This window comes from Odocoileus virginianus, chromosome 7 (assembly GCF_023699985.2).
Source record: "Odocoileus virginianus isolate 20LAN1187 ecotype Illinois chromosome 7, Ovbor_1.2, whole genome shotgun sequence".
NCBI classification, from domain to species: domain Eukaryota; kingdom Metazoa; phylum Chordata; class Mammalia; order Artiodactyla; family Cervidae; genus Odocoileus; species Odocoileus virginianus.
This window is the reverse complement of record NC_069680.1, coordinates 64,459,375-64,483,208: the sequence shown is the minus strand read 5'-3', so window position 1 is coordinate 64,483,208 and position 23,834 is coordinate 64,459,375. Positions and strand designations below refer to the sequence as shown.

The 23,834-nt window shown below is 43.6% G+C and overlaps 3 protein-coding genes across 10 annotated transcripts in view; 1 reads left to right on the top strand and 2 right to left on the bottom strand.

Moving 5' to 3' along the window:
- Nucleotides 1-793, bottom strand: part of SAMD8 (sterile alpha motif domain containing 8) — a 117,641-nt gene extending 116,848 nt beyond the window's left edge. Inside the window, exon 1 of the mRNA XM_020888897.2 lies at nt 685-793. The gene's annotated coding sequence lies outside the window, so the exon portion shown is untranslated. The remainder of the gene's footprint in view (nt 1-684) is intronic.
- The window catches only part of DUSP29 (dual specificity phosphatase 29), a 35,862-nt gene extending 34,287 nt beyond the window's left edge, over nt 1-1,575 (top strand). Inside the window, exon 4 of the mRNA XM_020888913.2 lies at nt 623-1,575. Coding sequence (XP_020744572.2) covers nt 623-867 — 245 coding nt within the window. The 3' untranslated portion in view covers nt 868-1,575. The remainder of the gene's footprint in view (nt 1-622) is intronic.
- Nucleotides 1,576-5,904: 4,329 nt separating this feature from the next.
- Nucleotides 5,905-23,834, bottom strand: part of KAT6B (lysine acetyltransferase 6B) — a 180,413-nt gene continuing 162,483 nt past the window's right edge. For all 8 annotated transcript variants that reach the window (XM_070470879.1, XM_070470877.1, XM_020888918.2 and 5 more), the window contains 5 exons: nt 16,664-16,895; nt 16,188-16,347; nt 15,273-15,599; nt 12,812-13,103; nt 5,905-9,946 (listed from right to left, as the gene is read on the bottom strand). In XM_070470879.1, coding sequence (XP_070326980.1) covers nt 7,425-9,946; nt 12,812-13,103; nt 15,273-15,599; nt 16,188-16,347; nt 16,664-16,895 — 3,533 coding nt within the window. In that variant the 3' untranslated portion in view covers nt 5,905-7,424. The remainder of the gene's footprint in view (nt 9,947-12,811; nt 13,104-15,272; nt 15,600-16,187; nt 16,348-16,663; nt 16,896-23,834) is intronic.

Below are 23,834 nucleotides of genomic sequence, written 5' to 3'. Positions count from 1 at the left end.
GTACAGAAGAGTGTGTAAAACTTGCTACCTTCTGGGCAAGGAAAGAAGAGAAAAAATAATGTTTTTGCTATGTATATGCACAGACACTTCTCCATAAGAAGAAACTGGTAATACTTGTCACTTTGGGGAACTGAGGAGGCTTTTCAATGGGCACCATATTATACATTTTGAAATCTGAACTCTACTCGCTGCCCTATTCAAAATAAGCACTAAGAAAATAAATAATGTGAATATATTATAAACATGAAGAAATTACAAGTGAGCACTTAAAAAAAAAAAAAATCATAAAATTTTTTCTCCTGCATAGCTGATGGAGCTCTCACTTGGAGGCACTTTGGCAGGCAGGAAGCATCTATGGGCCTTTAATATGCACCAAGCAGTGTACCAAGTGCTTTAAGCAAATTGCCTTTACAAGGACACTACTGAAGATACTGATGGTATTCCCATTGTACAAATGGGGAAGCTGGGGCTCCCAGACACTCAGTAAGTTGCCCAGGGTCCTACAATATGGGACAGTGATCAGGATTTGCACAGGTTCCACCTGAGCCTCACACGTATGCTCCAACCTCCAGGCCACCCTGCCTCTAAAATGTGGGTCTATCTTCTCCCCTCTGCATTTCAGATAAGATCCTGGTTCACTGCGCCATGGGCCGCAGCCGGTCGGCGACCCTGGTCCTGGCCTACCTGATGATCCACAGGAACATGACCCTGGTGGACGCCATCCGGCAAGTGGCCAAGAACCGCTGTGTCCTACCCAACCGGGGCTTTCTGAAGCAGCTCCGGGAACTGGACCGGCAGCTGGTGCAGCAGAGGCGACAGGCCCGGCCCAGTGAGGCCGCCGAGAAGGCGTGTGAGCAGGCGCCGTAGGCCCCTCGCGCGGCGAGCTGGCCGTTTGGGAGCGGAGAGGGAAGGCCGAAAGCAGCTGTGCCCCGTGGCTTCCTCTGTCGCAGGGAAGAGACATGAAACCAAAGCTTGGCTCCTTCCAAACAATCTTAAACTTCCCGGGGGCTGGTGAACAGGGGGGCATTCACCGCGGGCTCCGGGACAAGCCCGGCGCTTGGCTTCCCTGCAAAATGGCGCGGACCGACTTCCCGGCACAATTGGTTACAGGTGAGCGCGCAGGCGCCGTTGATGTTTTGTTTTTGTAAGATGGAAGCAGAGAAAAGGACTTAAAAATCTGTTGACATTGTGCTGTGATTAAACATTTGGTTTTGTCTGAACGTCACATTCGTAAAAATATAATTTTAAAATATAACTTTATTTTCTAACCACAGAAAAAGCGCCTGGGTGAGCTGTGTTAAACGGTCTGCTCCTCGGTGGGGAGGTGCGGGCGACAGGGATTTCCTTAACGGCGGCGGCGGCGGCTGCGTCTTCTTTTCGATAGACTCCACAGCCTCAGCTCACTATCCAGAGATGCTGCTCTCTGCAAGCTGAAGACAGCAATTTATCTGGGAGGGGTGAGGCGTGCGGGTCCTGAGACCCTGCACAGACAGCCCGTCTTTGGCTTCCCCCGCCTTCCTCAGGGAGCCAGGGCGGTTCAGAAAGTTCAGTCAGTCAGTCGTGTCGGACTCTTTGTGACCCCGTGGACTGTAGCCCGCCAGGCTCCTCTGTCCATGGAATTCTCCACGCAAGAATGCTGGAGTGGGTGGCCATTCTCTTCTCCAGGGGATCTTCCTGACCCAGGGATCGAACCTGGATCTCCTGCATTGCAGGCAGATTCTTTACCGACTGAACCACCAGGGAAGCCAATAATTTGGAAAAGAGACTTTGGGGGACTGGAAATCTTTCATTTGGATTCTAGTCCAAGCAAGACGAGCTTGTTTTCAGGCCTGGTATAAAGTATTTACAACTGTGTTTGCTCTGGAATGCGAGAACCAGGCAGCCTCGTAAGCCTGCTCCCCACCCCCATGCCCAGCTAATCCAGTCACCATGGTCGCGGTTGCGTGATTCTCATTCTTGAGGAGAAAGCAGCAGCAGGAACAAAGCCCGGGGAGATGTCTTCTAGAACTAGGAAGTGGAAACCAGACAGAACCCAGAGAAAGATGCTGATGCCAGTAGTCAAGGACCAGAAAACCTGAAATGATAATGGCCTACAGGGAAAACAGGAAAATGAACCCACTCGGAGCTCAACAGCTTTGTAAAGCCAGCCGAGGGTCACTGCTGCTTTAGGGGAGCTGCCCTGCTTTTGTGAGCCCTCGTAGGGCTCCCTGGGATTGCCCATGATCTGCTCTGGGGTCACCTTGGCCCATAATGGATCCTCATAATGACTCAGGTTGGGTGAGGGGAGCCCGATACACAGGTTCTTGGAAAAGAGATGTGGACCAAAAGGGATTCTAGTGGCCCCTACATAAGCTTTCCCATCGCAAGATCGCAATAGCTCTTCTACATTCATCTCTTATCTCCGAGGTCTGATCATTTCTGGTCCAGAAAGAAATATTTCTGTTTTAATGAGATGTTACTTTTATACATCATAATGAAGTATTTATGAATCCATCTGTGGGAAGGATAGGTCCATTGACTGCTGGTGTCCCTCAGAGGGTTCTTGTGTTTTCTCTCCACCTTCCCACATTGTTCCCACCTTTGTGGGGCTATGAGTCCTGTCGAGGAAAGCAGATCACTTTGAAGTTAAAGTCTGGTCTCTTTAAGATAGGAGCCAGGGGTAGAAGAAAGGAAGAACAGAAGTTTTTGCCAAAGCATTTAAATTCTTCAGAAATGATATATTCATTTGGTCAACAAGTATTTGAGAACCTACCACATGCTAAAAGTTGGGTTAGGAGGCCAATGCAGAAATGTCTGTTGTCATGACGTGGGATGAGGGAAGCAGGTACTGAGGGAGAGAACAGTGGGGATGAGGCAAGGGAAAACCCACTTTAGACCTGAGAGGATGGGGTGAGATGAGACTCGAAGGAGAGCACCTTCCAAATGGGGAGAAAACATTCTAGGCTGAGAAACAGCACAGGTGAAGTGGCGCCAAGGTGGCAAAGAAGTGTGTTTCTACCCAGTGGTAGTGTTTCAGTAACTGCCCATCAGTGAAGCTGGAGCTTGTGGTGAGATAGGAGATGGATACAGAAAGGGAGAGACACTGGATTTTATTCCAAGTGCAAAGAATAACCACAGTAAGTTTCAAGCAGGGGAATGGTTTGATCTATGTTTTAAGAAGATCACTCTGGAAAGAAAAAAATAACCCTGGCTGAAGTATAGAGGATCAATTGTAGGGGGGTGAGGCAACCAGTAGAGGGTGTTGAACTGTTGACGGCAAAGAGGAAGATGGTCTGGACTAAGATAGTGCCAGGCGACTAGCATTCAAGATTATTTAGAATTATCCTGGAGAACAGACAAAGCCTGCTGTCAGGGACAGGACTGGAAAGCAGTGATTTGGTTTCTTGCTGCTGCTAAGGCGCTTCAGTCGTGTCCGACTCTGTGCGACCCCATGAATCACAGCACGCCAGGCCTCTCTGTCCATCACCAACTCCCGGAGTTTACTCAAAGTCATGTCGATTGAGCTGGTGATGCTATCCAGCCATCTCATCCTCTGTCGTCCCCTTCTCCTCCTGCCCCCAACCCCTCCCAGCATCAGGGTCTTTTCCAGTGAGTCAACTCTTCGCATGAGGTGGCCAAAGTATTCCGTTTCTTGGTGGTGCCTTAATACTGAGATGGGGTTGACCAGGGCAGAAATGGGGGAAGGGGGGACTAGAGATCACCAGTTACATCATGTCTAAGACCTACAAAAGATGACCCATGATTTCACCTGCAATCTACAGAGAGAGCTCAGAGGAAGATCCACTGTTAGCAATATAATCCTGGGTGCTATCTGCACAGAGGTGGTGTTTGAAGTCATTGTACTGAGTGAGATAATGAGAGAAAAGAGGAAGCCCTAGTGCCTGAGTGCTTGGGTGTTGGAGGAGGGAGAGCAGGGAAGATGGAGAAGGGAGAAGGAAAACCAGGAGTGCAGCTGCAAACAAACTGAAGCTCCTGCTTCATAATGTAACTACTTGTACTGTAAACCAATATTGCTTGTAACAACAAAGTAACCTATATTTGTATAGCACCTAACAGTTTTAAAAGCATTATGTATTAGTTAGCTAAGCCTTTAAATCAGAGAATTGACAAGTTATGGACTTCTTTCAGAGTAAAGTGTTCTAGAAAAAAGACTGTAATTTGGAGATAATCAAATTTGTTTCTGCTCACAGATTTCAGTTCAGTGTGTTTGGAAATTAAGTTAGCTTGTTTGAGGCTCAGTCCCTTCATGCGTAAATTGGAGAAACTGCCCCATTTCCTGCAAAGGGTGGATATTTGTGACTTATGTTTTTCTTGTGATATTGTGAGACATTTTTTCTAAAATGGAATGTTGGCAGGGAAAGCTGATGCCTTCACACCTGGGTAGGCACCACCTGTGCCGGTAAAAACGCCAGGCTGGCAATTGACAATCACTTGTTAACAAATTCTTATAAATGAAAGAACACATTACTGTGTTTAGAAGGTGTGGCCTGCTGATGGGTCTCAACCTAATAGTGACTCTGTTTCTCCTGATGAATCCAAGTTCCTGTTTTCTGGGCTCCCTGGTGTTGCATTTAAGGCTGAGCTGATTTCTCTAAGTGAGAGTAGGCAAGTGCAGAGCAGGCTCAGATCAGCAGCTTCTCTCCCACCAACCCTTTCCATCTGTGATGAATGTTAGGACTTGGGGCCCTGAGCCTGTAGGACACCAGGAGTCCCCAGTAACGTTCTTAAATTCTGGTGCGGCAGGTCTGAGGCAGTGACTAGGACTTGTCCTCAAGCTCCCTGGAGGACTGTGAGGCAGGCGGAGTGTGGTAAGCCCAGGCGCCACACAAACCATAGGGTGTGGTTATAAGCCATGGCAATACATGGACAGAGGACAATCTCAGTCCCCAAAGAACCTTATTTAACACAAGAGAAGAGACTAAATATGAGAAGGTTTCCAGGTGGGGCCTGTGGAAGGTTCTGCATAGCTCCCCACCAGCTGGTTAGCAAATCCCCCCAAGCCCCGTACCCCTCCTATGGGCAGACTCTTGCCTGAGGTGTGGATCCACCGGGTTGCTAAGATCCTTGGCAGCTCTAGAACCGATGCCAGCAGCTGATTCCAACAACAGCACACCATCACTTCCTGCTCTGAAGGAGGCGAAGTTTCCTTTCCTACCAGGAAAGCACTTTAAACGTTCTCTTCTCCCCTTGGTGACAACAGTCTTTGCAGAAGTGTCTTCTTGGAAGCCCTCCCTCCAGCTACTACAGATGTTCCCCCATTTGCTATACAGTTTTGGGGAGGAGGAACCAAAAGATAAAATCTTGACACTAAGCCCAGACTGCTTCATAACTGTGGGAGAAAAATAATAAGGGTGAGTGAGTGCACGAGGCAAAGCCCTCCACTGGGACCAGTGACCCCAGGCTGTGTGCACTGTCCTCCTTTCCACACGGGTACCGAGTCAAGCATTCATTTCTAGGCTTGTCACTTAATAAGCAAATGTTTTAACAGTCAGACAGGGCTTTCTCTGAATGCCATAATGTTTGTGAACAACGAATTTTTTCCCCCTAAACTTTAGACTCTAAAAATAACATCCAATCACTCATTCATGACAGAGCAAAACTTGCATGCTTATTCAAGAAAATGATATTTCAAACATTCAAGTCCAAATTGGGTGCTATTGTTTTTTTTGTTGTTGTTTGGTATTACTGTTTATAAAAATGAAGTTTGCTACCAATGGATTAGGCCCTGAGGGGATTTTATACAGACTGTACAAACGAGGCAGCTGAATATTTGGGCAGAATCCCTTTGCAAATGAAGATCAAAGTCAAAAAGAAAAAAACAAATTCACTTTATTTTAAAGACAATGATTGGCATACAGAAGGTATGCACTAGCATAAAATAAACTTTCATGAAAAGCATTAAAATCCATTATAAATTAATTTATTAAATAGGTATTTGGTATATGTGATGGTTTTATTAGATATTACTCTTATTTATTGCCAACCCCTCCCACAAAGTCAAAACAAATCAGAAAATCTCTTAACTCCGATTTACACTAAATAATTTATTTTCCCAAAATGTGAATGTGATCTGAGATGTGACACATGATATACAGTTCAATTGGTCATTCTCTATCAATCATAATATGACAGGACACAAGAGGCTAAAAATGGCTCATCATAATTTATTTTATGTTAAAATGTACAGCTTTTTTTGTTTGTTTTTTGTTTTGTTTTTTTTTTTTTGAAGTGACTGACTAAAAAGAGGACAGATAAATACAAGAGTGTCGCTGGCTCCTATTTTATACAAGGATTACGCCTCTCCTGCTTGGCCCTTACAGTCACCCTGTACAGGTACAAAGGCTACAAAAAAGGAAGCAATATAAACAGACACAAATAACTTTTTTTTTTTGCTTTTTTTACATGCGATTTGTAAGCTTAGTTTGAGCTATTCACAAGCTACTTCTCTATTTTTCCTTAAAAAATAACTCCAATATTTTATAAAGATAGAAAAATCTACAGATGGAATGAAAATGTAAAGTTAGAGGCATTTCCATAAAATAGCAACTTTACACCAAATTCACTATTTTTTTAAATCCTGCCAAGTATTTGGACATATATGAAATGTTTCAAAACCTGACAGATAAACACTGAGATATGCTTCATTCAATAAACAGAAGTCTGCATTTATAAAACAGAAAGCTGCCTTTTTTTCCCCAAAGAAATCTGTCACCAAAATGGAAAAGGGTCTCAACTTTACACCAAACATTTAGCAATAAAACCCTTTTGACTAACCAAATGGGAATAGCTTTTATAGCTCTTTACAGTTTTATAATTAACAAAAATATAGTTTTTTTTTTAAACCCTCAAATTAGGGCACCCTAATCAAGGCAAAAAACTTAAGAAATGGCTTACTGTTAGCACAACACTTGTACAGTACTACAAAATGCACTGTCACTAACAAAGACATTAGCGGCATGCTGAAGTGTCACCTCAAACAAAATATACAATAACTGAAAATGGTAAAGGCATTTACATGGAGTGGACAGGGAAGAAAAAAAAAAGCTCTAGGTTCAGTATTAAAACAGATAATTTGGGGTGGGGCGGGGCTTGATATCCACATTGTTTAATGGAAGCAGTCACAGTGAGTGGCTGCCTCCATATGTAGTCCAAAGAGAGGCCTTCCTTTGCAGAGAATTTCATATAAAAGTAACAGAAACAAAGGTACCAAAAAAGAAAAAGGAAAAAAAAAAGATAAAAAGAAAAAAAACTTTATAAGGCTTTCTGCTGCATACAGCTTTTTTTTTTTTTTTTAATAATAAATGGTGCCAACAAATGTTTTTGCATTCACACCAATTGCTGGTTTTGAAATCGTACTCTTAGAAGGTATTTGTGCAGATCAATCCGAGAGAGATGCCCAGGGGTTTTGTGACTGCCCATGTTGCCTACCGTCTCATATAGGACCCATTGAGAGACTGTTTGGACATGCCTGTGTTCATGTAGCCATGGTGTCCGGGCGCTGTGTACATCATGTTACTGTGGGGCGGGGTCTGCATTGGCTGCTGGGCATATGGCTGGGTCCCCATCATGCCCATCTGCATCTGCATAGGGTACTGGGGCGTCTGATTCATGTAGCCATGATTGCTGTGGTAGCCACTATTCATCATCGGCTGGGACATGCTGTACCCGTTCATGGCATTGAGAGTGTTCATGTTCATGTTCACGGAGTTGACGTTGTAGGCCGGGGACGGCATCAGGTTCACGCTCATGTTCATGCCCCTCTGCATCGTCAAAGTCCGTGCGGGGCCCTGCATGGCTACAGTCTGGGAGCGCCCGTAGATTTGCGACTGATGGGTGGCAGCGGCTGGTGACAGAGATGCCGATTTGGTTCTCATGGAGACGTGGCCCTTGCTGGCAATCTGGGTTTGCAGTCTTTGGCTGTGGGAGATGCCAATATTTGATGCAGCCATGTTCCGTTGCAACAGAGGTGGTGGCAGATTCATTGGAGGAGGAGTCAGGTTGGGGGGTGGGGTCATGGTAGCTTGTGCTTGGGGTCCCCCAGGGACGGAGTGTGGAGACTGAGAAAGCTGAACAAGCCCTGTGTTACTTAATGGTGTGGACAAAGAGGCACTGTTTGCATAGGAAGTTACAGCAGCGGAATGGCTGTAAGGCAATGAATGATCAATAAGTGTATTAGTTAACTGCTGTAGTTTGGCAAGGCTGAAGGTGGCTGACGGCTGTGGGTAATGCCCAGCCCCAAAATCACTCTGACCCATCCGTTCATATAAGCCAAGGTTGGCATTGCCAGTCTCGGGGATCTCAGCCAGCTGCATGGGCGGCGTGAAGTTAGCAGCCATGCTGCATTGCGCCAGCTGCTGGCTGCTGCTCGGGGGCCTCTCCACCACACAGCCTTGAGGAGACTTGACGCCGCAGGTTGGGGGGGAGCTGATGCTGGTCTGCTGCAGCATGCTGCAGCTCCCGCTGATGTTGGACATCTGCTGGGTGACAGCGCAGCTGCTCTGTGTCAGATTGCTGGAGGTGAGGCTGCTGTAGGAGCAGCTGTTCTGTGAAGAGCTGTTTCCACAAATGCTGCCGCCCATAGTAGAATCATAGCTGCTTGGGTTTTCGTAGTTTTCGGTTGTGCTCTCGATACTGCCCAGGTCACTAAACCCGCTGTCTACGACCTGCTGCGAATGATCTGAAACGGACGGGACATCCATCATTGGACTGGTTTCCATGTTCTGCAGAGACGGCACTGAGATGGCACTTTGATCTGGGCTGATTTGGGCATAGCTGTTTTCCAGGGCAGGGACGCTTGGGCTATTGACAGAACGTACTGACTGGCCAGGGTGGGAATGGACAGATGAGACTGGGCTGCTGTGGTCTGACTGCTGGCAGTCGTCTAGAGTGGCAGAGATCTGTGGGCTTTGGTCTGCATGGGTGTAGTTCTGTAGGCTTCTACAGGCCTCTTGAGTCTCAGCACAATCCTGAAAGGTGTCGTCCTGTTCGCTGTTCTCTTGGGTCAAGGACTGAACCGCTTGGACGGTCTCAGAGTCTATTTCCAAGGTGGCTGTGTTTCCCTCTTTGAACTCAGAATCTACTTCTTCACTGTTCTTTTGGTCCTGCTTTTGTGCCTGCTCTCCTGGGGGTTCCTCATCAGATTCAGGGGCAGTTTCAGTGGCTCCAGCAAGCTCCTTAGGTTCACTATTAGACGAAGCTGGGAGGTCAACACCACAGTCCATTAGGACCTCTGGGTTTGAATGACTAGGCTGGACACTAAGGTCTAAAAAAGCCTCCTGGTTTTCCAGTACTTCTTTGAAGGCTTCCCTTGGGTGTTCTTCCTTCTCTGCTTCAGCAGACTCCATGTGACTGTCATCCTCATCGTCAGCATCATGCCCCTCATTGTGAGACGGCTCTTCATCCTCTTCCTCCTCCTCTTCATGATCATCCAAATGCATAGCGTCGTCTTTGTCCATGCAGACTTCTGGCGCCTCCTTTTCCCGACTCTGGGCACCACTGGGGTCTTTCTCTACATGTCCTTCTTCTTCCTCGTCTTCTTCCTCCTCCTCCTCCTCTTCCTCCTCAGGTTTGATTGAATCGTCTTCAGGTTTTCCACCCGGTGATTTAATTGGACTTACAGGTGCACACGTCTCCTCCCTTCCATTTTCATCCTGAGGCAGCAGGGGTTCCACGGCTTCCTTGACCCCCTCCTCAATTCTGGTGGAAGTGGGGCTGGTTCTGTCTGCTGGAGTCTCCTTCTGGCCTTCCACTGTCACCTGGTCATCAGGCTCCATGGGTGTTTCTGGTGGGGTGTACAAGTTCAGTTTAAATCCAGTCTTCCTCTCTTTGTTTGGCCTCCACTTAGACAGGCCACGCTTTGTTCCTTTTGGCCATTGTTTGCACTTCAGAGGTTCGGGATTGTCTCTACTGGCTTCTTTCAAGTTATTTGCACCATCATCCATATTGTCTTAGTGAGGAGACAGACAGAAAGGGGGAGGAAGGAAAATAAAATCTTAGAAAGCATCACCGTAAACAATTTGAATTCATTCTTCTAAATAATTTATCAAATACTGCTTTTTAATTTAGCACTTTAAGCGTTGATGCTAAAGATATAATCAAACCTAATACAGAATAATATTGTGGTTAAAAAAAAACTGAGGAAATAACCTAGGTCTGGAAAATAATACATGCTGCACACACCACATACCTACCCCCCCATAACTCACTCTTTACAGAAAGTTGTGCTTTTTTATAGGAAGCACATAAATAATAATGTGCTTATATTATAATATAAGCAACTATAATAAGTTTATTTCAGTTTAACAAACAAAATATTCTCTAACACAAAAGCCTGGAATTCCACAATGTGAAAAGAATAATTTTGAATATTTGCAAATTAGGAAATGCAGGAGAAAGGGGTTAAAGTTAGCTCATATCCCAATCACCACTAAACTGGAGAAATGAATAGAAGCCTAGCTTGCACATTTATCCTGAGAAAGTGAACTTCTGCTTGTGGACACTTACTTGTTTGAAATCTCAGATGACATTATTTTCTTTGATTTGAATATTCTCTCTGGCATAAAAATAAACTATGTACCTCTGAAACAAATGAATAAACTAACTAAATAACCAAAACATAAATACATTTCTAATCTACTCCAGGATCATTTCTGCCTGACACACACTATAATGTAATTACCTTGAAATTATTGAACATTTAAAATACAGGTATTCTTTTTATCACCGATTCTATCCACACTGCATTTTGGATCCATGTGCAAATGTGTGGTTTGAATATTAAATAAGAAACAAACCATAACTGTCAGGTTCATTTTAGCTCAGCTAATCTTATTTTTACTGTTAGTTGTATATATGTATGAATATAAATGTATTTCTATAAAATATATATATTTATATAAACATAAACAAGCAAACAAGTAAATATATGAATAAATACAAATATAAAACACCCAAGTCTTAATATCTTTATAAAATTAATGATCATATCGATCTCCTGTGTGCATGCTCAGTTGCTTCAGTCATGTCTGACTCTTTGTGACCCCTTGGACTGTAGCCCACCAGGCTCCTCTGTCCATGGGACTCTCCAGACAAGAATACTAGAGTGGGCTGCCATGCCCTCCTCCAGGGGATCTTCCCAACCCAGGGATCAAACCCATGTCTCTTATGTACCCTGCATTTGCAGGCAGGTTCTTTACCTCTAGCACTACATGGGAAGCCCCATTGATCTCCTAGAGGGTTCAATTTAAAGAAAAAGCTTCATAAAGAGAAGTGGTCTTATTAGAAACACTGTTTTGGAGAACAAAGCAAGATCTAATTAATAATCAGCGAGGAACGGAGATCCCCTTCGCCAGAATGGAGTGGTTTCTAATCCAGTCAGTGCAGAGCAGGGTAAACACTGAACTCACTGATGTAATAAAGGATTACACATAAACTTACCGTCTGTACTACATTCAGACTGGCTAACTGCAAAGACAGGTACTGTAGACCAACTCCTTCAGAAGTGCCAAGTACAATACCCAGCTAACAGATATCTCATGATGTTCCAATGGTTTCATTTCTATTTGCACAAACAGGGAACAGGCATGCCAGTGACTCTGGACTCCACATTCTCATTCCACATGCTACTAGATCTACTAGCATTTTTAGGAAAACTCTGCTAAGTCAGAAGATGAAATTTCTAATAACTATTTTTTAAGAAAGAAGATCCTGAAAGGAATCAGGTATAATACAGCCACTTGGAATTTGTTAAGGCAAGTGGCACAAAGTAGAGAATGAAGGCAGTGTTGATTCATGTATAGGCTCCTGAGAACACAGCTAGAAAGTGGAATAAGGCTCAAACTCAATGACTAATGAACAGGCTTGGTTCCTCTATACCCAAGGTGAGATGTCATTGCCTCCACAAAACAGGTATGTAGGAATAGCATTGTTGTTAATTCAGAAATTCAAGGAGCTGCCTGCTCATGTTCTTAAAAATTGTGGCTTTTCAAAGGCAAGAGTGATTATCGGTGGTTTCCAGGAAAGTGAGATGGCCTGTTCTTGAGACTAAAATAAAGTAAGGTTTTGAATAGAGTCATTTCAACTGGAGAGTGGAGAGACTGTCCCACAAATCCTCATCATTCAGCTGGGGAGCTCAAGTTCCCAGCCCAACAGGCAAGGGATGGTTTCTTTTAAATAGGGCATCAAAGAGGAGTCAATAGTGTTTCTTTTTTTTTAGAAGATGGGGTGGGATGTCTCTGCAACAGCAACTGTTAAACAGTAATTTGAAAGGAAAGATAATTTCCTGATTTACACATTATCATGTGTTATCAAAGCTAATACTGATGATGTGGGTAAAGGTTTAGATGATTCTTGATAAGAACATCTCCAAAGACACCATTGATTATATGATTCATCATCAATTTACTAATATTTGTTTTTCAGGGAAAAGCATTCAGTGCTCACATCAATAATAATAATATATACCCTGATTTCAGAAGTATTAAATGTCAAAAAAAGTACATATTAGAATCAAGGAAGTGCAATGTGTTTCTTATTGACAGACTTCAAAGTTTTTGAGGATAAGCCAATTTCTGGAAAGTAAGATGAACCCACCTAGAGGGATGTTCTGGCCTTAGAAGTTGTTTAACATAAAATCCAATTCCAGGAAGAAGGGATAGAACCTTTTATGAATGAGAAAGGACAGATGAGCATTTATTTCTGGTGGGTCGGTATCACCTTTAGAGATGCCTTTGGGTAGAATTCAGGTGCCTGGTTTTTGGCAATAACAGACAGAAATTCACAAGGGTAAGGTTTTTATAATTCCTCCACTTACTTCTACAAGGGTCAGTATTCTTAAAGCAATGATTGTCTTTTCCTTCCTCTTCCTCTGTCTGTCTTTTCTTCCCAGGCTGAGGTTGGAACGCTTTTCTCAGCACTGGCTTCCTGCCATCCTCCTCCACTTCAATCTCACAGGTAGGCTCCAGCTGTGGCATTGGCCTCTCTTCGTCTGAGTTGTCAAAGGGCTCATTCAGTACTTCTGTCGTCTCAGAAATGGTCTCAGTTGTTACACTGCTGTTGATCCTCCTGCGTTTACGACCCCTTTTCTTCTTCAGTACAAAAGGCCTCTGAAATTAATTCCAAACATAATACATCAGAGCTCATGAGAAATTACATTGCTGAGTCGACATGCAGCAAACATGTACTGAACGCGTGTCTGAGACTTACACGTAAAGACTTCTGTAATGCCTTTGTACTTAACCTTCCATTTGATGTTTAACATCCCTCTCGGGCGCCTACTACACAGACAAGTGTTTTCCAAATAAAACAGTTGTTTACTCAGGCAGATGCTTTGAGAGGGAACATCCTAGCAGCTGCACTGTAGATTTTTAAAAGCGAAGGTTTGCTTTCCTAGCATATTATTTTCGAGTAGTACCTGATGGCTTCAAAATCCTATACATTCTAGTGATTAAATCATCATGGACATCAGCGTTTCTATAAGTGTTTCAACAATCAACTAGCCACTGGGTCACTCATTTTAATATTTGGTAACTGTTCAAGGAACACCTACTACGTGCACAGCACTGTAAGATACATGATGGTACACAAGACTAGCCTACTCATTCCCCATCTCACAGGAATTCAGGAGCGATGAAAAGGAAAGAGGAAAGAGTACTTGAAGAAAGAATTACTCTGCAGACAATGTCAGAGTCATGTACTGATGGCTTCAAGGATGTGGGCAGCTGATAATTTTACAAAATATTTTAACATGGACGGCATCTAAAGAAAATGTAAAGACATGTGGAATGTTATGTAAGATATAACAATGTTTTCTCATTGCATTAGAGGTTGGCAAAATGACGTTCCCTAACTGAAAACATAAAATATTTTTTCCAAGCAAGATGTACTCAATGATACAAAATCCAAGTATAAGAATAACAGGTAGATTTGCTGCTAAGATGTAATCTGTCCATAATGGGTCTGAAAAATTACTGAAAGTACAGTGCAAAGAAGAGTACAAAATGCTTGTTTAAAACTCAAATTCTAGGTAAACCATATCCAAGAATTACCGCATCTCCTCACATTTTTAACTGTCTGGATGTTCACTGAAGTGCACATATAAATTTTGATAGTCATATTCTGTATTTTAGTATGTATGATTATTAATCCCTTCAGTCAGCCTGCTCTCCCTAATCCATGAGAATTTTCCCAAACATGAGTTTAGCCAATATGCAGAACTGGTTTTCTTTAGGTTGAGTCCTTTTGTGTGATGGTAGGCACTTAACATGCCTTGGATAATTCTGGGTTTTGTTATTTTTGAAGCAAATTTCTTTTGTTACATACATAATACATGGATACATGTTCCTTGTAAGAAATAAAAATATGATTCATAAGCCTAAAGTCCACTCTGTGGGATGCTCTTCTGGTACCCGCCCCCCAGCTGCCCTTTCACTCAAACACGGCCAGGCTCAGGTGATGGGGCACCAACCACCCTGGGGGTCAGAACAGCAGGTTCTTTGACAGAAACCACACAGGGGGGCCTTGGGGCAGAGCCTTAACTTGCATTCTCACTATTAGTCTCGGCTATCCTACACTATCCGGCCCCTCTGCATGTCACAGATAGACAATGAAGACAAAGAGAGCAGATCTGGGTTGAACATTTACCTAAAGACAAAATCAATTTTCTAACTTCTGCACCTGGTATGTGTACTCAGAGAAACCACGAGGCTACTACAATAGGAGACATTTCAAGAATATGTACTTGCATAAATGCAAAATATCAGCATTAAACTTAAGGGCTTAAAATACCTTCTAACAATTCTGTGCCAAGGACAAGAGAAGGAAATAGCATCAGGAGCACTGGGCTTGGAGTCTGAGCATTTGTCTGGTTCTGGCTCCATCTCTAATGAGTTGTGTGACCTTGGACAAGTCTCCTATCCTCTCTAGGCCTTGGACGTTTTCATCAAAATTGACTGAAGGGTGGTTAAGCGCTGCCCTGGGCCCTTTTCTGTCCCCACAGCCTGACTTACTCCAGTCCCACAAGCCAGCAGGTGGCAGTAACTACCAGGCGAGCAGGCCGCCTGGCCCGTTTCCTGTCGCAGCACCAACAAACCCCAGAGTAAACATAATCATGACTGTAAGATAAATGATGAGGATATATGATCGGCAGGACTGGATACAAATAAACTACATCTAAAGAATGGAGAGTGAAACAAATACTAATAGAATGTTTGCAATGACTGATAGGATTTGATTGAAACTGACTCACAAGACAGAAAATCTAAACAGACACATACCTTTCTCTTTATGGCAACTGACTGTGGTTTAGTCAACCTTGGAGGAGAGCTTTGGATACTGTCTTCCTCTTCCTCTTCTTCCTCCTCCTCCTCCTCTTCCTCCTCCTCCTCTTCCTCCTCTTCCTCCTCCTCCTCTTCTTCACTGCTCTCTTTAGACAGCTCCATCAGCTGCCCTCGCTCCCCTGCCACTGGCCGGCTCTCCGGGGAATGCAAATATTTATTTTTCGATTGTACTTTTGCAGGTGATTGCCTACTGTTAGCTCTAGATGACAGGATTTCTTGCTCCTCCTTTTCCCAGCAGCTGGCTTGTTCCATTAGCCGCTCGGCCTAAAGGGGAGGTAAAAATGGCGGGCCAGGGTGAGGGCAGTTACACAGTCAGAGCCTCTAAGGATCAAAGTCAAAGATCTCTACGTCGTTTCTGATCAGGATAATCAGCCAGGCAAGCACTATTCCAGCTGCATCATCTCAGAACTCTTTTGCATCAGTTAGGATAACAAATCAAAGAAGATTGGGTTTCATGGGATATTTAGCAGTATTAATGATGCAGCGAATTGATTTGAGTCCTTATCACTACATTACATGCTCACTGGCATGGAGCACTTTAAGCAAGTTCATAAACACAATGAATCGATTGACACTGCAGTCTTGGAGCTCAGCACCAAATTTGATCTGATTACATGCTGTCAGTAGTGAAAAATGCTGCTTTGTGATCAGTGATAAACGTTTCATTTTTCATACTCAATTCAATAAAATTATCATGTCTTACCATGCAACCTCACTTAGGATAAATTAGTGCCATATCATTTCACAAGCTCTCTCTACATAACCAAGCTTTTGACAATGATGTTAATGACCTTAGCTTAAAAATGCTACAAGATTGAAATTACACAACTTAGGTTGATGAACCCAAGCTACCTCTTTTTCAGCTTCTCTTTCTTCTTCAGAAACTGCAGCATTAGAAATTAAGATTGGGGTCCACCTCAGACTCTCTGGATCAAGTTCATTGGTCCGGGAACAGGTTTTCAACTTTTCCATGTGGCCCAATATCAACTTTTCCCGTCTAATGATGACAAATCTGTAATGTGAGGAGGCAGAAAAAAGTGCAATCAAAAGCTGAAATTTCATTTCACCTTCAGATATTGATCTCTGCTAGCATTAACATTACCTGGGTTAGAAAAAACCAGAAAGCTCATCAATGAAAATGTGGAGCAAACTGAAATTTGACCAGCAAAGAAGTATCACTGCCTGTTTTCTTTTTAGGAGAAAAGTTTTTATAATATTGTTGGGGAACCTCTAATATTTAAATAGAATGAATCTGCCTAACTATAGGGACCCTTTCTGGGGTAAGATGGTTACGAGGCAGCTGGGTCACCCAGGGCACGGGTGCTCACCGGCCGTCTCTCTTGTCAATCATGTGGAGGTGCTGCAGAGTGGTGGCGATGTCATGGGGGCACATGCCCGTAGCTCTGCTGATGGCCTTGATGCTGATGTGCCGCTCGTGGTGGTGGTAGAGATATTCTAAGATGACACTCTTCCAGTAGGCCAGGTAGGAGAGACGGCCCAGATCGGAGAGTGGCTTTTCAGGAGACCCTGCTTGGCCTTCTCTTCGAGAAAGCAAATAGCCTAGGGCAGAAAAAGCAAAAGTCGACCTCACTGTGGTGTTCTCAGACATTGGAACAGGGGCCACTCAAAATAATGTAAGACTTACACTGTAAGTAGCAACAAGGTACATCACATCACAACATATCACACAAGTGACATCACATCGGAGAAGTGCATTAATTTTATGTATATTCTCTTCCCAGTTATAGTGATCTGACATCCACGACGTCTATGCCCCCTAATCCTTTACAGTAGCTCTATAAGTCAGTTCATTTAGCTGATGGCAGCATTTCAGACATATATTGTGGCATACTTAACGAAGCTAAAGTTGAACACATTACTTCTGATAAGTCTCAACGTCCAAGTCCCCCGGCTTCAGATCCTTTCAAAAACTAAATGTCAGGCACTTACTCAGAAATCCTGTCAAGGGACCACCCCGAACATTAATGGGGGGGTTGTTTTCCACAGGAAGAACCAAATGACCCTTTAACAGCTGTGTCTTAATAAAAGACAAGGGCCTCTGTTGACTGAGATTCTGTATTGCTTGTTACATTTAACTAGCGGCGGATCTGAAGCTTTGCTTCAGGACCAATAAAAGAATGTCTTTTAAGTCAACGGCTGCAACTCCTGTCAGCTCCCCAGCTCTGTTTTCACCCCTTTCATGGAAATTAATTTATAATCCAACCGTTGCTCCTACAAATTAAAACAAAACAACTTCCTTAAAACAAACTGTTTCATGTAAACACAGAAAAGCCCTAAGCATGGTAGGCTTTTGAACACGTACCCGACAGCATTACTGAAGGTTCACTGGCAAAGGAACTTTAAAATGAGAAAAACTTTAAACCCACTTGAAGGTAATGAATGAAAGCTGGCGGCTGTCTCGGTAATTAAGAGCCACTTACTGAGTAGAGAAGAAATGTTATAAACTAATGATGTCTACCTTGCTCTAATTATCTATTTCAACAGCCTCACCTTCATGAACTTCCTAAATTTAAACAAACATCAACTACATACAGTAGGTGGCAGCAATTACAAAATCATGCTGCTTTGTAAACCACCCAAATCTTCAGCATTTTTCTTCTTTATCTACATTTCCAAAATGGCTGCATTTTCAAGAATTTTCTCAATTTTGGATTTTTTGTTAAAAGGAGAAAGCAATGTCTCTGGTGCATTTTCCTGCCTCTCAGAATCACTGTAAATAATGCAGAAATATACAACAAGAAATCCAGTATTACCCTAGAAGGGTATAACCACAGCATTTTGCATTTTGATGGTTTTAATCTGAACGCCATTATGAAGATCAGGCACATATTTAACTTTAGGTTTTGCTGAAGTCTTTTGACTTGTCTCTTTAACTCATGTTTAAGTGCAAAGTATCTGACTGAATGCAAACAAGCACCACAAAATCTGACAGTCAAACCACTGTCGACACGTCATCTGGCTGCACGCAGAGGCTTTCTACAGCAGTGTTTCAGGAATGCTAACAGTGATGGCCACTGTGCTGAATCCAGCCCAGATTACGCCCTGTCAGTGTGCAGAAGAGCTCTCTGTCACTAGAATACAAAGGGTACCCAAACCTCAGGACACAGATAATTGGCACATCTGTCACCTGCCTCCTAAGTGCTTGGTACATGCTGAGAAATTTACTCGGTCAGCTGGAGGTCTCAGCTCTGTACCTCCGGGGTGCATGGGAGTAGGGGAGGGTGGGGGAAAAGAACCATAGTATTGTGGACATGGAATGATCCATTTTTGTCCACAGGATCCCACAATTAAGTCTGATGCAGTGACTGTGAAATTCCCTAGCCCTTCATTGGTTCTCATCTGAACCCCACAGTTGGGAACAGTAAGCACCCCCACCCCGAAGCCCAGCAGACAGATTTCTGTACAACCAAAGTTGCACCCTCCCAACCTTATGTCCCCTCTGTGATGAGCAACCTTATCCAGGAAGCACATGTATTTCTTTGTTCCGTCTTCTCTTCCATGAGTGCTATGCTGGGCTAAAGGGAAGCAGCCAGAATCCCCCCAAAAGACAGCTGACGCAATTGTTCGTGCTTTCACACCCTGAGAGAGAGTAACATGCACCTTTTCAGGGCCTCAGACTAGACGGGTTAGGCAACCTGGGGTCTGTGGAGAACATCCAGGCACAGACCTTTCAGCACCTGCTGCTCTCACCGCGTTAAGTGGCTCTCTCCGTGGGATGCTCCCTTGGACATAGTCTGTGATCTGTGACTGAGCCCCACTGAGCACGTGTACACCAAGCCCAATGGACGTTCACAGAGAGCACCTCTGTGCTATGCTAGCAAGGCTGCAAAGGCTACCCTACCCACACCTGCCAGGAAGCGATACTTTCCTCCGTGGGGGAGAGAAAAAACTGCAAACCCAAACTCCAACCAGAAAACACCAAGCAGGTTTCCAAGGATGATGGCCCCACCACACTACAGACCACACAATGCCACTGTCCAAAGACATCATGGCGGTTAGTTTTCCCTTCTCCTCTCTGACTCATGAGCCCCTCAAGAAGCGTACACCAGTAGAAACATACTTGCGCTAAGAGCCATTTGTAAGTTCACAAAGTCTTTTCTCTTGAAGGAGAAATTTTTGCTTTAAATGGAATCCATTTCAACAAACAAAATGACCAAGGTCCAATTTCTGATTCCTTAGTAGTAAAGTCAAATCACTGGTAGTATGTTAAAATATATACAATAGTTTAGTAGGAAAAGTTGTGCCATGTCTTTGCCACTCCATTTGTGCACAAGGTTGAAATAATACATAATTTAAATTTTACCTGCAGCAGGCACTTTTCCTCAAAAAAGCTGTAGCTGATGGCACTTTATGACTCTGACCTTCATAACATGGAGTGGTCTAAATAATGAATTTCTTGCCATCTTCTGTTTCCTTCTACTTTTTCTAGGCTCCTCAAATTATCATCACTATAGAGCCCAATGACAATAATTTTTAGTAAGAACAGTTACTTATTGAGTGATTATAGTGATGTGGTGGTTTAAGTTACAGCTCTTAAGTTTAACTTACCAAAAAGATTCCAAATAATTGATCTAAGATGCAGGGAAATAAAAAGCACTTAATCTCGGAAGCCAGTATATTATCCTGAAGCATCTGAAACAAGTACAATACACCCCTGGTGAATAGATTCCTGTGGTGCTCTAAGGCCTTTCCTCAACTCAGGATACTTTGAATCAGAAAACCTGAACTATCCCTGGAGAAACCTGGCTGCTCAGACTGGAAACAAAGTGATATTTGGAGGACAAATCCCCGTAGCTGCAGTATAATCAACCGCTGGTGAAATTATTCCCTGTAAATTGTGAGCCAGAGGTGCTGGTGAACAGCTCTTTACTCTGTGAGCAGAAGACTTGTACTTTAAAGCTGACTGGCCCAACACCCCTCACCCACATCAACTATCTTGAGGAAGCTAGCTTCCTATTTTGCTTCACTGGAACTACTTACCCAAGAGAAAGTGAGGTCTAAGTTTTAGTGTATGAACCACACACTAAATTCAAAAGATTATCAAGGTATTTGCTTAAAGGGGAAGGAAAAATAAGGCGAGGTCTGCAAAGAAGTAAGTGTTTCTAAGCTGTATTGCATGGGACCCAAATCTACCTCACCTGGGTTGAGGCTGACCTACCTGTAGTAAGATAAGCAATCCGCATGTTAACTAGCTCTGATCCCCAGTGTTTGAAGAGGTTAATTCTCTCCTGAGGGCAGGGGGAAAAAGTGGTAGAGAGCTGCCTTCCTGTAGGCATTAGGATAAGGAGGGAACAATGTAGACAAGGTCAAGATTTGTTTTTGCAGCCCAAATTCCCAAATTAACTGAACCCCCAGCATATTAAATGCAAGGTTAACCCTTGATTAATATGACACACTCTTTTTCTTTTAAATCAGTAATGTAGTAAATAAGAATGTAGACTAAACCAGAGTGGAGTAATGTTTTCCAGCGAGAGGGTGGGCACGGGTAAGGATTTTCCTCTCCAAGGCAGCCACGCTCACCCTTGCACATCTTTATGTTCCACCACCTGGAGCCAAACCATATGAACTTCCTCAAAGACAAAAGGGCAGACTTTGGCAAAGTATTTCCAACTCCCATCTATCTGGATTATATGGGTCTGGAGTAACCAGTTGCTTTTAGGGGAAAATAATCTTTAAGGATTACACAGTTTTCATCAGACACCTGTTTAGCTCAGCAGACCCCACTAAAGGGTTCCTATCGATAGACAGCACTGGGTCTGCAAGCCTGGGAACTGACACCAGGCCAGGGATTTATGGCAGCTCTGGATCAGAGGAAATCCAGTGGCTCTAACCATGTATCTGATGATTGCGGACGGAAATTCACTGGTCCACACTCATCTATTACTGGTTTCTGGGGTTAAGCAGCTCTGTGACCAAGTGGACAAATGGCATGTTATCAGTTTAAACAGTGGAGATAAATCAGTTTGACAGACTACTTATGTCTCCTCAGTGAAATTTTGTGGTGATTTTGCAATTAGTAAAGAAGGAAACTGAACCTTAGCCTTCTCACTGTTTGAAGAGAATAGGAGTATTCTACATAACTTGTGATCTGCCTGAATTCTTAACTGCTCAGATATGTCCTCAGCGAAATTGGAAATTTTTAATTTTAAAGATATTCTGTATTTTAAGAGACAGGTTTTGAAGACATGGAAGTTTAAGGCAGCAGTCCCATAATTTTATGGACTTGAAGTAATTATATAACAACTTGAATAAACACTGCTTGACCTCTCAGTCTACAGCCTAAAGACCAGTGGTTTTCAGAGTGTGGTCCCCCAGACCAACAGTATCAGCAATCACCTGGGAACTTGTTAGGGCTGTAAATTCTCAGGCCTATTCATCAGAACTTTTGGAGGCAGGACCCAGCACCTGTGCTTTAACAAGCCCTCCAGGTGATTCTGATGCACAGAAGTTTGAGGGGCACTGGAATAAACTCTGCTATAAGGCTGCTGGCTTTGATGGGGATGTTACAATGGCCCTGCGCAGTAGGAGAGCCAATGAAGAGACAGTGGCTGAAGAATCTCAGTGAGAAGACCTCACCCAGATCCTTGGTGGTAGAGAATCTCGAAAGCCCCACCAGACTGAAATTTAGCCAGGGTCACTGAGTTGGAGAGTGGCTTTGTCTGTAGCTTCTATGCCTGTGCTTCCCAAACTTCACTGTGCAAACAATCCCCTTCTTGTTACAACTGGATTCTGATTCAGAACATCTGGGGTGGGGCCTGAGAGTCTGCATTTCTAATAAGTTCCTATACCATGAACCATGCTTGAATAGCAAGGTTTATACATGAAGCCAGTGATTCTCAAACGTTTGGGTCTCAGGACCTCTTTACATTAAAAAATTGTTTAAGAGCTTCTGTTTATAAGGGCTACATATATTAATTTTGGAAAAAAATTTGACAAATATTTATTTAAACCCCCATAAACCCATTATGTGTTGACATCATTTTCTGAAATACAAGATAAATAAATAAATAAAATAAAACATGAGAAGAGTAGCATTGTTTAACATTTTTGCAAAACTCTTCTACAACTCGCTAGATTCTCCTATCTATTTTGGTATTCAATCTGTTGTGATATCACAGGTCATGAAATTCTTGACAACTCCACTGTACGATCATGGGAGAATGAGAGAAGGACAAACAGTATCTTAGTATAACTTTGAAAATAGTTATGACCTTGGAGACTCCCTAAAAGGGCTTCTGAGATCCCCAGTGGTCTCTGGACCATACTTTGAAACCATCTGCATTAAATAAAAAATGAGAAGAATTTGTCAAGATGGGCAAAACGGCCACAGGTATGATAAAACAATATGGCACTTACTGAACACCGTATGACAGATCGTAAGAGGCACTACGGGTTAAGGGCAAGGGTTCTAGAGCAAGACTGCCTGTGATGGAATCCAGGGCCCGCATGTAACAGCTGTGCGGCTTTGGGCAAGTTATTTAATCCCTCTGTGCTTCAGATCCCTCATCCATAAGGTGTAGAGAGTCATCAATCATACCTGTCACCTAGGGTTGTCATAATAATTAAATGAATGAATACAAAGCACGTAGAACAGTGCTTGGCATATTACAGAAACCCTGTATGAGTGTTAGGTATTATCATTATTATTCAACATAGTGAATGAAAGAAATCTCAAGCTGGTCATTTGATGACTGCTTACCCTTACTGTAGGGGAAAGAAAGAAAACTGGGACAGAAGGAGACAGACAGAGAACAGCTCCCTTTCCTTTTTCCTACTTTTGCTTGAGGCACCTGAAAACCATTCCATTCAGTCCACTGCCTCAGACAGTTTTCTTCCTGCCTCCGTCCCCATCTAACCACCCAAACATAAATTAAATTAAAGGAAGAAGCTATGATTTAAAAAAAAAAAAAGGCAAACATATTCCGCCTCAGGAATGATCTCAAGAAGCTGGCGACTAAAAGCTCCCAGCAAGCACATTTCTGTGCCCCCAAATTCCCTTCGGTCCTCAAGTCTTTAACTTCAAGGACTACCCTCAGGAAACAGCAAGCGCGTCAAACCACAGTAACAATGATGGCTGGAGGGCTTCAGTAAGAACCCGGGGATGGTCCCAAGACAGATGAAACAAAGACCCAAATGTTATAGAAGACTCAAGGGTGTGCCTGGGAACAGGGCTCGAGCCAGTGAAACCCAAAGAATGGGAACAGCAGGCCTCTGGAGCGGGAAGGCTGGCTGCCCTGGGTCACACGCCAGGCTGTTTCTCGGAGGCGTCCGACGAGCTCCTCCGCAGACTGTGCGGAAGCCGGGCTCTTCCTCAGTGCTGTGGTGGGGCCATTGGTCTTTTCCACGGAATGCCCCCGCTTTGCTCTCCAGACTACATGGAAGAGGAATGGTACTCCTTCAAGCCATGCCCCCACCCCCACCGCCGCCCTGGGGGATGTGTCCGTGGGGCATGGCGCCCCTGCTGCTGTGGGGTGTGTG